This window comes from Sebastes fasciatus, chromosome 19 (genome assembly GCF_043250625.1).
Source record: "Sebastes fasciatus isolate fSebFas1 chromosome 19, fSebFas1.pri, whole genome shotgun sequence".
In the NCBI taxonomy this organism is placed as follows: Eukaryota; Metazoa; Chordata; class Actinopteri; order Perciformes; family Sebastidae; genus Sebastes; species Sebastes fasciatus.
In genome coordinates this window covers 22,660,109-22,673,080 of record NC_133813.1, presented here as the reverse complement: position 1 = coordinate 22,673,080, position 12,972 = coordinate 22,660,109, and the positions used below count along the sequence as shown (strand labels likewise).

At 44.2% G+C, this 12,972-nt stretch overlaps 1 protein-coding gene across 4 annotated transcripts in view; it reads right to left on the bottom strand.

The window, feature by feature from the left end:
• Positions 1-19: 19 nt before the first annotated feature.
• abl1 (c-abl oncogene 1, non-receptor tyrosine kinase) overlaps positions 20-12,972 on the bottom strand; it is a 44,053-nt gene continuing 31,100 nt past the window's right edge. For 2 of the 4 annotated variants that reach the window (XM_074618198.1, XM_074618200.1), the window contains 10 exons: positions 12,341-12,505; positions 10,405-10,700; positions 6,733-7,023; positions 6,473-6,557; positions 5,401-5,578; positions 4,608-4,792; positions 4,275-4,427; positions 3,884-3,973; positions 3,614-3,742; positions 20-3,464 (listed from right to left, as the gene is read on the bottom strand). In XM_074618198.1, coding sequence (XP_074474299.1) covers positions 1,786-3,464; positions 3,614-3,742; positions 3,884-3,973; positions 4,275-4,427; positions 4,608-4,792; positions 5,401-5,578; positions 6,473-6,557; positions 6,733-7,023; positions 10,405-10,700; positions 12,341-12,505 — 3,251 coding nt within the window. In that variant the 3' untranslated portion in view covers positions 20-1,785. The remainder of the gene's footprint in view (positions 3,465-3,613; positions 3,743-3,883; positions 3,974-4,274; positions 4,428-4,607; positions 4,793-5,400; positions 5,579-6,472; positions 6,558-6,732; positions 7,024-10,404; positions 10,701-12,340; positions 12,506-12,972) is intronic. The other 2 variants (XM_074618199.1, XM_074618201.1) reach the window with 1 other exon arrangement.

Below are 12,972 nucleotides of genomic sequence, written 5' to 3'. Positions count from 1 at the left end.
AAAAAGCACTAGACTGTAATGTATTTCAAGTAGCACAACTGCGTTGTATTTTATTGCAACAAAAATTGCACCAAGGCTAGAGAGAGAGAGAGAGAGAGAAACAAATAGGAAAAAGAAAACATATTTACAAAGGAAAGCAAAAGTTTGTCTACAAAATTGGTGAGGAGGCTTAGACATTAAAGTAGAGTAGTGGTATGGTGGTAAAGGAGCGGAATAAAAAAACAAAAAACAAAGAGCCAACACTGACAGTACCATGTTGAAGTCAAGGCAGCTTGCAGTTGACTTGTGTCCTCAGGCATCGCAGTCAGACCGGGCACATGGGGTGAGACGACTACAGCACGAATACTAAAAAATGTCCAGGAGTTACTGACGAGTAGAAACGTGTGATGTTACAGTGGAATTTCATGGGTTCTTTTAGTCTATAATGGTCAGTTTCTCACTTATTCATTATTCTGTAAGACAGCAAGTGACAGATCCATAAACATTTCAGTCCAGTGTTTCCCCCAGGAGATATATATTTGTTTTCCTGCTGGGGTGGAAAGGCCTCTGAAACAGCATTTAGACCACGTGACATAATCCCTCCATCAAAGCTAATTCTCTCAGGCAAAGAGATCCGTGGTCGGAGAAACACCGTTTCAGTCAGATCAAACAGTGTGCTGCTGCTGCTGCTGCAAGGCCGAGCTGCTACTGATGGCTTTTGTGACTGGCATGTAGAGAAAGTTGAATCAGTTTTTATAAAAATAAGAAAAAGGTCCAGTCTAAGGACGACATAAAACAACAGTCAGATCCACTAAGAAGCAGATCGTGCACCCTGGTCCCTCTCCAGTACAGACTGGAGATTTTTTTTTGGTATGGCAATCACACATTTAAATCCAATAAACAAATCAACACAGCTATTCTTTTACCACATTTCTGCACATGTTAAGTGGCAAGTCTTTTAAAAAACAGCTCTGCCAATAGTGTTTTAAGGCACTATTTGTTACCAAAGTGTGCAGTGAAGCAAAAAAAGGTGAAGCTCATTCTGCCTCGTTTTGCTTTGCTCCCATTATTATTTTATGGCACATGGTTGCAAATACTGCAAAAAAGCATTCATACAGAACAATCACTGACACCTTTTCATCACTCTGCACACAACCAATCACAGATGAAATGGTACAAACTAAGCGATGCAAAATGTTGGGGGGTGCTGGACATCAGGTTATAAAAACGCCGTGTGGTTCCAGAAGCTCCCTAATTCTTACAGGTGACAATGGAAACTATGAGATCAGTCGTTTAAGTGTTAGAAGGCATCCTAGAACAAGAATGAGGTTAAGTGTTTTTGTTTTTGCTCATTGTCATCGACACTTTAACAGTGCTGGAAACAAATATCACAGGCCTCTTCTCTACTAGTGTCATCGATAAAGGGGAAAACTAGAATACATAAGACATGATCATTTCAAAAATGATTGGTGAAAAGTCATGTTGATAAAAGAGTTGGCCCCTCGCCTCTCATGAAGGCCAGAAGACGCCGTTCATTCATGGTTAAGGCTTTTTTCAATATTGCAAACTCTGTCTGACGACGTCTACAGAGAGATTCCTTTGATTCCATCCACGATAACCACAGGCTTAAGTGTTTCAGAGTGTGCTGTAGTGTGTAACCGACACTCTGCTGCTGCTGCTGCTCTCCCGCAGGCTTTACCCTCCATCACGAGCTCGGCACGGAGCGCAGTTCATGCGCACGCTCAGAAAAAAAGGGATACAGTTCATATCAGTTTAATATCTTGGTAGTTTTAAGATTTTATGGCGCTACCTCTGAACAATGTCACTGATCTCTTTGACAGAGGACAGCAGCTTGCTGAAGTCCTGCTGTGCGTTGGCGCCCCCTGTGGCGGTGGGGCAGATTTGCAGCTCGCGCAGGCTGCTCTCGAGCTTGTTGATGGCCTCGCGGAAGGCGAACTTGTTCCTCATATGCTGTATGGAGTCGACGTAGCTCACGCAGTACTTGGACAGGTTCTTTCCGGCCTCCAGCACGGCGCTGTGGCTACCCGTCTGCTCCGAGTTGCGGCAAATGGCCGTGCAGAGCAGCTCGGTGCCTTCCAGCACCATCTCGCGCGTCACCGCCGAGTTGGGGGTGCGCTCGGCGGCCTGGCGGGGTGCAATTTTACGGAGGGAGCGTCGGGTGTTCACTAGGGGGATGAAAGCGGTGGGCGAGCTGAGGTCGCCGGGGGAGGTGAGGGAGGAGGAGAAGCCTCCGAGGCTCTGGCTGGAGAGGGAGGTGGTCACTGAGGAGGAGGAGGCGGAGGTCTTTAACGGTTGAGGTTTGGAGGTGGAGCCCAGGGGCAACTTCTTGGAGCCCTCACTGAGGGGTGAGCGGGCTTGGTCACTGGCAGTGGTTGTATGGTGGGGCTCTGAGAGAGAGGGGAGGCCCTTAGCTTTGACATCTGAGGTGGTGGACGACGGGGAGGGGAGTTCTTGAGTGGGGCTGCGGGAAGTCTTGCCCGTTCGGGCGTTGGTGGGCGGCGGAGGCGGGGCTGGCTTGGGTTTCTGTAACTTTCCTCTTTCCCTGACAGATGACGAGTCCCCAGTGTGCCTGTGTCTGCGGGCCCTGCACTCGTCTCCAGCTGCCCCTAAAGCAGGGAACACGTTGGGCTTGAGAAGCTCAGCGTGGAGAGCGCTGGTCTTGGAGTTCTCCAGTCCCGGCAACCCCGGTCTCCTGACCACCTTCGGTGTTAACGCCTGGGGACTGGAACCAGGACTGGGATCAGTGTCTTTGCCTAAAAAGGCAGAGGAAACATCTGATAAGGTGTTCAGACGCGGCGGGGGAGTCAGGGTGCCCATTCGAGGGGCGTTCTCCCCTTTTTGCTCGCTGGTTCTCTTGCGTGGCAGAGCCGGCTTGCCCCCGAAGGTGCCTGAGTCAAAGTGGCGCTGGCCGAGGTCTCGCGGCAGTGTGACAGACTTCCATTCGGTGCCATCTGAGCCGCTGGGCATGCTAGAGGACCAGAGAAAACGTTTTGAGTTAGACATGGATTCCTCCTCGCTGGGCGGTGTTGTAGCTGTTTTCCCTCCAGGGCCAGGCACAGCCGGAGCTCCCTTCTTCCTGGGAAACAAAGGTCCCGGGTAGGTGGGAGCCCCGTTGGTGATGCCCCCTGCCCCGTTATTGTTACTCAGGAACTTTGCAGAATCGAGGCCGTGTGTGATGTCGTTAATGGCCAATGAAGCACCGTTGTTGAAGCTGTCGCTGTCTCGGAGATCTGGGGTCGCGCCCCTCCTGTCAGGGTGGATGTCCATCTCTCTGAAAGAGGAGCTGCGTTTGGGCGGAGCCGGTGCGTTTTTTTTCTTTTTCTTTATGAGACTGAGGAAGCCACGCGACTTGTCCTTGTCTTTGGGTATCAAGCGGTCATCCTCGTTCAGGTTACTGTCCAGGAGGGGGCGCTCTTTCCTGGGGAGCATGGGTGACGACACAGCTACCTCCGGCTCCAGTGGGTCTGAGGAAGAGCCCAAAGGAAACAGGAAATCATCAGTGATAAGGAAGAATACAATACTTTCACTAACTATCAAACTACGATCGACGGACTAGAAAAATGATTTTCTATTTTACAACAAGTTGTAGAAACATGGGCAGGAGGCATCTCACCTGGACTATCTCCATCCCGGTTGTCCATGTTTTTGCGGAGAGTTCTGCTTTTGATGGGCAGCTCTGGAGCCTTCTGGATGGGGCCTAATGTTGCCTTCTTCCCTTTCTTGCCCAGCTCCTTTTCCACCTCTAACAGCAAAGATGCAGTCAGGATTTAACAATCTTATTGCACTATGACAAAAGAACCATTACAAGAGGGTATCTATGGATATTAGAAAACAACACCCATGAGTGACGGTGCTTTGGATATCTAAAGAAAGCAGTACTGACCATCAGAGATGCTGGACTCCTGGAACATGGTCTCAAAGGCTTGGTGTGTTTCAGCAAAAGAAGGACGTTCTGAGGGGTTCCACCTCCAACCTGACAGGAAGGCAAAAAACAAGACTCGGTCAAAACCGAGTATATGGCTGAGTGGAACCGCTGACACATAAACATAAACAAAGGACTGTTCCTGCCTTTTCATTTTGAAAAAGCAACGGCCAATGAGGAAACCCCAACACTTGGCCGACCAATCATGTAACTTCATCACTCAGTCAGTCACTCAGTGACAGACTTTTGCATTTGTATCTTATTATCTTTGCCAAAGATGATAATTAAAAAGTCCCTCCAATAGAACAGAGACCTCTCATCATATACTGGATAGATGAGTTTTGCTACTCACAGTCCCTCATGAGCTCGTAGACCTTCTCGGGGCAGCCCTCTGGTCGGTCCATTCGGTAGTCTTTCTCCAGCAGCTCGTACACTTGGGACAGGTCAATTCCGGGGTAGGGAGACATGCCGTAGGTGGCGATCTCCCACAGCAGCACACCAAATGCTGGAGATGTAGACAGCTAGTTGTGTTATTCATACATCAAGAGCTAAATGACTGGAACGTAAAGACATGGTGGGAATATGTGAAATATTATAATGATGATGATGAACCTGAAAGAAATGAGCTATTCAAGCAGGAACACCAGGAATACATTTAAGCGTTTAGCGATGAGATCAAACTTACCCCAGACATCAGACTTAATGGAGAACTTGTTGTAGGCCAGACTCTCCGGAGCGGTCCACTTGATGGGGAACTTGGCCCCAGCATGAGCTGTGTAGGTGTCTCCAGTCATTAGCCTGCTCAAGCCGAAGTCTGCAACCTTCACCAGGTGGTTCTCCCCGACCAGACAGTTACGGGCAGCCAAGTCCCTGCGGGGGACAATTAAGAGGAGATTGAGTTATGATCAGGAGGCTGTGGGGAAATCCTGACAGAACAGTAAACTACTCCAAAAAAATGCAAAAGCTCCGTGAGTAAGAAAAAAAAAAATGAAGACAAAAACACAGAGAAAGTAGAATGTCTTATTACAACATCCACCGTAGTGTTGGATTTCTACAGCTGTTTTGTGTGGAGCAGAGCCGCAAGCTGAGTCTTGTCAGGTTTAAAAATTAAAATGCGGTTTGGCAAATACAAAAGACATAAATCTTCTCATTGCTTCTAAAAGGTCCTTGTTAAACGTGCCAGAACAAACAAGCTATGCAACAACACGGACTTGTCTGTGATGCAAGTCTGTCCTCCTGCGAGAACAGATGGGAGAGTGAGAAGAGAGCAGCTCAGGAATGGGGAGAAAAAGGAGATTTAAGGACAAAGAAGATATTTTTCTTTAGTATTTGTGCAGCTCTGACTGAGACCACGCTGCTATAGACAGGTAATCAGGCTGACAAGGAAAATAAAAATCAATTCACACAGATGCAATACTGTCCGATCTCTTCTATTAGATTTAGACTTGAAGAACGAAGCGTTAGATCTTCACACCCACCTGTGTATAAAGTTTTTTTTCTCCAGGTACTCCATGGCGGAGGAGATCTGCGTGGCCATGTGGAGCAGCACCACTGCATTGACCTCCTCTCTGTTGCACTCCCTCAGGTAGTCTAGTAGGTTCCCATGGGTCATGAACTCTGTGATAATGTAGAACGGTGGCTCCCGTGTGCACACACCTGCCAAGGAAACAAGTACGTATGTTACTTTCACTAGCTATTATTAGGGCTGTCAATGAATATTCTAAATTCAAATATACATATTTGAATAGTAAAAAAATAATAATTTGAATATGAAAATTAATATTCAATTATGAAAAAACAGCAGCACAACCGTGGCTGTCTGCCTCGCGTGCACTGAATGCACCACATGACGGGAGTCACATAACGTCACTTTCATTAATTGAAACTTAAATGTAACGTTGTAGGTCAAGCTGAACGAGGAATTATTCAACAACAACCGTAATGATGGAGAGAACTCGGCCACAGAGAGAGAGACACCGTGTCCTAACAGCAAGCGTTACGTCATGTAAACAAACCACGTATTTATCAGCTGTCCGCTCAAGATCAGAATGGAGATGTATCACTTAAAAGATGGGTGTGTAGTACTTGTTATCTTCCAACATTTGTACTTTTTAAACAGAAAACAGCCGTTTTACATTGTGATATTTACTGGAAATGACTTTCAGGCGATCTCCCTCCAGCCAGCTACCACCTCATTTAGGTGTTATTGCCAAATATATTGGCAATAGGCGATTAACAGAGTACATCTCCAGTTGTTTTTTTTGGCCGATGTTTGTCATATTTAACTTTTTGATTTACCTAAGGGGTGGGGGTGAATAGATATTTGAATAGTTCGAACCTTGTGTGTTTTTCTAGAACAAATATACAAACTTCAAAATGTATGCAGTAAAAATCTTGAAAATATTTACTTAAACTATTTAACCTGCAAATATGAGTACATATGCAAAAGAACAGAAAAGTTTAATTCATCTGAGTCAAAAGAAATCCTTTATTCAAATGTAGAGGTAATACGATATACATACAAGGCCTCTTAGGAGAAAGTTAACATACCTAACAGTTGTACCAGGTTGGGGTGTTTGATCTCTTTCATGACAGCGGCCTCCTTGAGAAACTCCTCCACCTCCATTGTATCCTCCTGGACAGAGTTATTGGCAACAAAGTGAGCAAAACTGGTTGGCTGGTTGCAGTTGCATCCATACAACACCAGATGGTAGCATTATTCCAGCCAAATTACAGATGGATATTGATATACAACCTTTCCTTATAATATCAAATGTATGAGCTTATAAATCCTCAACCTGTCTTCTTACCTTTAGTGTCTTGACAGCCACAGTGAGGTTGTACTTCTTCCAGACGCCCTCGTACACCTCCCCGTACTGGCCTCCTCCCAGCTTGTGCTTCATAGTGATGTCAGTGCGCTCCATCTCCCATTTGTCGTAGTTGGGAGAAACCCCGTAGATGGTGGGCTTGTTGCGCTTCGGCGCCGGGTAGTGCAGCGTGGTGATGAGGCCGTCGGCCACCGTGGAGTGGTGGTGCACCAGCTCCGCCAGTGTGTTGAAACGGCTCTCCGACGAGACGTACAGCTGGAGGAGAAAGAGGTTCTACATTTGAGTAGATGTACATGAGAGGTCAGTTCAGTTTAGGATGTCGACAGCATTTTTAGCAGCTATGATAACACTAATTCCTAAACCAAATACCTGCCAAATTTTGCACTTAAACAACTGTCAAAACAGTGCAACACAGCTGTTAAGATTTTAATAAACAAATGTTACCAAATGTTTTCATTACATGATGACTACTTGTGTAAAAATACATTAAAATGCCAATGCACAGTATTAGGTATGGGTTAATACAGTTCAAAGTACTACAACGTCTTCACTATTCCAAAGTAAAACTCTATTTGTGACCGTTGTAGGCAGCTCCCTGTTACTCTGGCACACATGTTCAGGCTCTGTCCTAAATTATCTAACTACTGGAAATCTATTTTCCAAACTCTATCTGAAGTTTTTGGGCAGGTAGATAGAACCTGATCCTTAGATTGCAATATTCAGTGTCTCAGGAGAGGATATTCCTCTTAGAGGAGCTAATTATAAGATTGTGACCTTTGTATTGTTGTTAGCACGCAGGCTAGTTCTCCTAAACTGGGAAAACCCACAATTTCCCAGTTACATTTTATGGTTGAGAGATGTCATGCAGCACTTAAAACTAGAGGAACTCAGGGTTTACACTTCGTGGCAATGTGGCATCCCTTCCTAGACTACGCTGAATCTAAGCTTTAAATCTCCTCATATGTAATTTGCAGACCTACAGTCATTGTCAGTATTTTTGGACACACCGCAACAATGAAATTTGATGACACAAAATGTTGTTTGCATTGAACTTATCTATAAAATGAAAACCAATAAACACATTTTAAAACGTCAAAAAAAAAATACTAGAAATAATAAGCAGTATAAAGTGCTCTCAGGACTTTTATGATTTTCGAAGTGTGAATTCAATCGGCTGAAGTAAAAAGCTAACGTTAGGCTGTGAGCGGACTACACCACGGTCGCATGAGCGCAAGTATACGCGACGAGGCTGTAAAGGCGGACGAGTCGGTGTGATGACGTTTTGTCTCATTTAGCCACTTTTTTAAGGCACATAAAGGCTTCAGAATTCACTAGGGGGATATTTACTGACGTATTTTATATCGTAGAACAAAACGTTAAAAGTGCTAGTAATACAGCATGAAATAATCTCAAAACAACACAAACGTTTTCTCCATAAAGAACGGTCTTAGCCCATTCAAACCTCACAAGGCATTAGTCAGGAAGCCGGTGGAGGGAAGGATATTGGTCAGAGCTCAGTGGACACAGTCTTTTCCATTGTCCAAGTCTTACATAACCCTGAAAATAATTTGCTCTACAATCTGCACTGTGCATTTCTTTACTGGTGAACGGGCTCTTTGAGCGAGCTGAAGGCATGCGGAGGAAAAAATGGAAAAAGTGCAGTGAAAAGACCTTTGAAATCTAAAGAGGATTTAATGGTCAGTAGGCCGCTCTACTGGCTGAGACCTTGAACGTTTACTAAATTAAGGGGAAAAATCAGTTTGACTATTCAGAGCAGTATTAATCACAGAGTCAGTGTGAAACAAAGCTGCAGCTCGGGGGAGCGCTGAGGTAATCTCAAATCACTGGAGAAGTCTATCATACCAGACTCTTGAGTTGTAGCTCAGTGGGAGGATGGAAAACAATATGAGATGGGGAACCATGTGTGTGTGTTTTGGGCCATTTGTTTTGTGTGTCTGTGTGTGTGTGTGTGTGCGTGCATACTTGGCTGCATCTGTCTGTGCTAATGCATGTCTTAGCATGGGCGTCAGTGTCTGGCTGGCCTCGCGTCTGCTGGCCATTATGAGCAGCACAGTGGTGGTTAGAGGCATTCTTGTCATAGCTAGCGTTCCTCCAGCTAGCTCACCTCACTGCATCACAGGCAGGAGGGTGACACGGCCATAATGGCGGCGGCTTCTCCATTGACATTGCAGTTTGGGGGAATCCCACTGAAGAAATTTAGTCGTACATAAAAATATGGCTTACACTTATCTACCATGACCATCAGGATGGGGTAACCTGGATCTTATTTAAAAGCTTGAGAGCTCCAGATATCCTGCCTTCATTGTCCAACCTGACTTCTTCACATTTATGATTTCAAGTAATATTCTATGCAAAACCTCGTAACATTTTTTTTAGCATTTTAGGGGCACAAAAATAATAAAATGAAACATCTCAAGTTCCACCTTTGCATTTCTCTGAATGATGGAAACCTGTGAACTGACCAGCTTTGTGGGAGAACAGAACAATGTTCTGATTTGTTCTTGCAGATATCAGTGTCACTTTGTGAGTGTGTGTGATACACATATGTCTTCCCATTTCTTAACGTGCTGTATCAGCTGAAAAGCTACCCCTTTGGTTACTGCACCCGACTACTATCTTTACTTTAAATCAGTCATTACATTGCAACTGCAGCTGATATAGAACAATGTGGTAGGTCCTGCCATTTGCTGTAAGTAAACAAGTAATAAATCACAAAACCACATCTAAAACGCACTATATAGTGAGTTTGTAGTGCTGTTCGAATGTATAGTGAGAATAAATGATGGTCACTAACTGAGCACTATATACCATCATGCATTGCACTGAAGAAAAAATGGCAGACAGACGAGACAAGAGAACAGTGTGATTGAGACAAATCTATGAGTTGTGGCGCGTAAATAATATATTAATGTGAGCAGAGCATCACAACACAAACGGCTACAAAGTACTTTGTATTATTAATTTGGGAAATTATGCTTATTGTCCTCACATTCACAACAGCCGATAAGTCTTACCTTTCACAATAAAAGCCCTAGATATACACTGCATCACTTCTCCAAGAGGAACTAAAATTCACTTCCTTTCAAGAAGAGACAACTCAAAAAATAGCTTACATATGTATTTATCACACAAAAAAATACATGCGAGTATTTATTATGGATGGTCTACCAGAGATGTTGATCTGGTACGGAGAATCCGAAACGGAGTAAATCCGTAATAAATTGAAGTAAATGGGGTCCGCGTTTAACAACAGCAAAACTATGTCAAGAATGAGTTCATAAACTCTCACACAACTCGTGCATTCTAATCCAAGTCTCGTTTATCCCTGTCACCGTTTCATGCTTGGGCAGGCGCACTACTCGTCCGGACTTGCAGCACGCCTGTGCAAGCATGACACGGTAGTGGCGGAAGTGTTTTAAATAGTCAGACTTGGGTTATACTGCACGAGTTGTGTGAGAGTTTGTAAATGGATGTTTTAATATATTTTGCAGGATGAACCTTAAGGCATTTGTGAGCATGTTCTGTTTCTATTTTCAGTTGTCAACGTACAGTAATCAGACCTTTATTATTAAGTAGACAGAAGACATTCTTGGTGTGTATACGCAGTATGTGTTTGTGTTTCCTGATGCCTACCTTGCCGTCAGACGCAGTGTTAATCCTGTAATGGTAGACTCTCCCCTCGTACCGCAGAGAAATGGACCTCTGGCCGGGGCTGCTCTCGCTCTCGCGGACCAGAAAGCTCCCGTTGATGCCCGAGCTGAGCAGGTACTCGGCAGCGTTGCGTGACACGGGTCCATGGTACCAGCTGTGCTTCTCCAGGCTGTTGACCGGGGTGATGTAGTTGGACGGCACCCAGCCCTGGCCATTCTTGGTCTGTGCCTCGCACCACTCGCCGTTGTGGTTGTAACCCAGCACACGCAGCTTCTCTCCTAATCAACATGTGAGATTAACATTTTTTTAATTATCTAGGAAATACCTTGTTGGCTGCATACTTTAATGGTTACAGCTCATTCCTGTGATCTCGAAAAGAGTATTTCCAAGGGGTGGGTTTGTTATGAATCCTCCATATTCTTTGCATTAAGAACCAGCTGCAATCTGGACACTGCACTAGGACTGAACTCCGCATGTTTTTAAGTCAGACATGCAGGAATTCACTGTATCTAATATCAAGTTTCCTCAGATCAGCAACAGGGGCTTTTCTTTTCCACCAGTCATTTGGTGACCTAGACTAAAGAAATGCACTTCTATACTTTAGTTTAGCTTGGATAGAACATAACACAATTAAATCCAACAAATGGCCTAATTGTGTTGACCAAACTTCAAATTAGTTATTCATCTGGCAAATATAGACCCAAACAAAATGAACTTTTCTTTGCGCTACTGCTCATATTAGAATGAACTGGAAAGTATTGTTGTACAGGACATTTTCCTGTTTATTCCGGTGCATATGTTCTCTCCTTCCTTCCTCTGTTTGTCGGTGTGATCCAACTGCGGTATTGTTTTACAGTCGGCTCAGAAGAAGAAGAAGAAAAACATGTGTGGGACCATCGTCGGGAAGTGAGAGTCAGACGGGGATGAAGACAGAGAGGGAAGGACACAGGAAGTAAATAATCAGCTTATCAGTATTTCGGCTTCTGATAAGCGAATTCCCAGTAAGATTCATAACCTTATTGAGACTTAAACTTTCTCTCGTCACTTTGCATATCATGGCCAACATCCACCTATAGTGACAAAAATGTCAAAAATCATTGGGATTACTGTCAGATTGATTCAACCATACCAGTAACCCATATATCATAATGGTCTGAATCATTCATAGTTGAACACAAACTACTAATACTATATAAACTAGGGCTGTCAATCGATTCAAATATTTAATTGCGATTGATCGCATGATTTTCCATAGATAGTTAGTTGTACCTTAAAGGGAGATTTGACATGTATTTAATGCTCTTATCAACGTGGGAGTGGACCAATATGCTGCTTTATGCAAATGTAGCTATATATTTATTATTGGAAATCAATTAACAACACAGAACAATGACAAATATTGTCCAGAAACCCTCACAGGTACTGCATTTAGCATAAAAAATATGCTCAAATCATAACCTGGCAAACTGCAGCCCAACAGGCAACAACAGCTGTCAGTGTGTCAGTGTGCTGACTTGCCCCAAAACTGCATGTGATTATCATAAAGTGGGCATGTCTGTAAAGGGGAGACTCGTGGGTACCCTTAGAACTCATTTACATTCATATATCTTGAGGTGAGAGGTCAAGGGCATGACAGTTTTTCCTCACCAAAATGTAGAAGTTTGGAGCGTTATTTAGACTCCTTTGCGACAAGCTAGTATGACACGGTTGGTACCAATGGATTACCTACTATCTTCACTCTAGCTTTAAAACTGAGCCCGCTACAACCCTAAAAATCGCAAGTTCCATTAACACGTTAAAGAATTTAGTGACTTTAAAATAAATTTGCGTTATTATCGCGTTAACTTTGACAGCCCTAATATAAACATGTGAGAATGAATGGCCTTATTTGTGTTTTGTCTGTCTCTCCTTTACATACCTTTAGTAATGCTGAGTGTGTTGTCACCACTGGCCACAAAGTCATAGAGTGCGACAAACAGGTTGGGGTCATTCTCGCTGGGTCCGGCCAACAAGTTCTCTTTGGAGTTCCAGCGGGCCGCTTCGGTCAGACCCTGACTCTCAAAGTCTGGTCTCTGGAGAGCTTCTGAAAAAACAAAAAGGGAACACATGCAGTTAACTAAAATATGAAGGAAAACATCAAACAACGCATTGCTGGGGGGAGACTGAGGGAGATCTGTGAGTGTGTGTGTGTGTGTGTTTGGTATGCATACAGCTTCACACATGCAGGATGATTCAGCAACAAAGTAAACTGTTGCCTCTCCATTTGTCATTTCAATTCTTCTTCAACTTGCTCCAACATGCAGGTCATCAGCTGTGATCCCAACATGGGATTAGAGTAATAAACGCTGATCATGTGACCCACTGTGTCCCCGCTGTCTTTATAACTTTTCATTTCCTGGATTATCCCCGCTTCGTTTTCATTTTCTTGAATACCTAGAGGACTACCACACATCAGACCGTGAGAATGTGTCTCGGCATGAATCTTCACTGTAACATGTAAAATGGATGTGCTCGAACTCACAGGTGAGGTAATGAGCCCGGCTTCAAAGT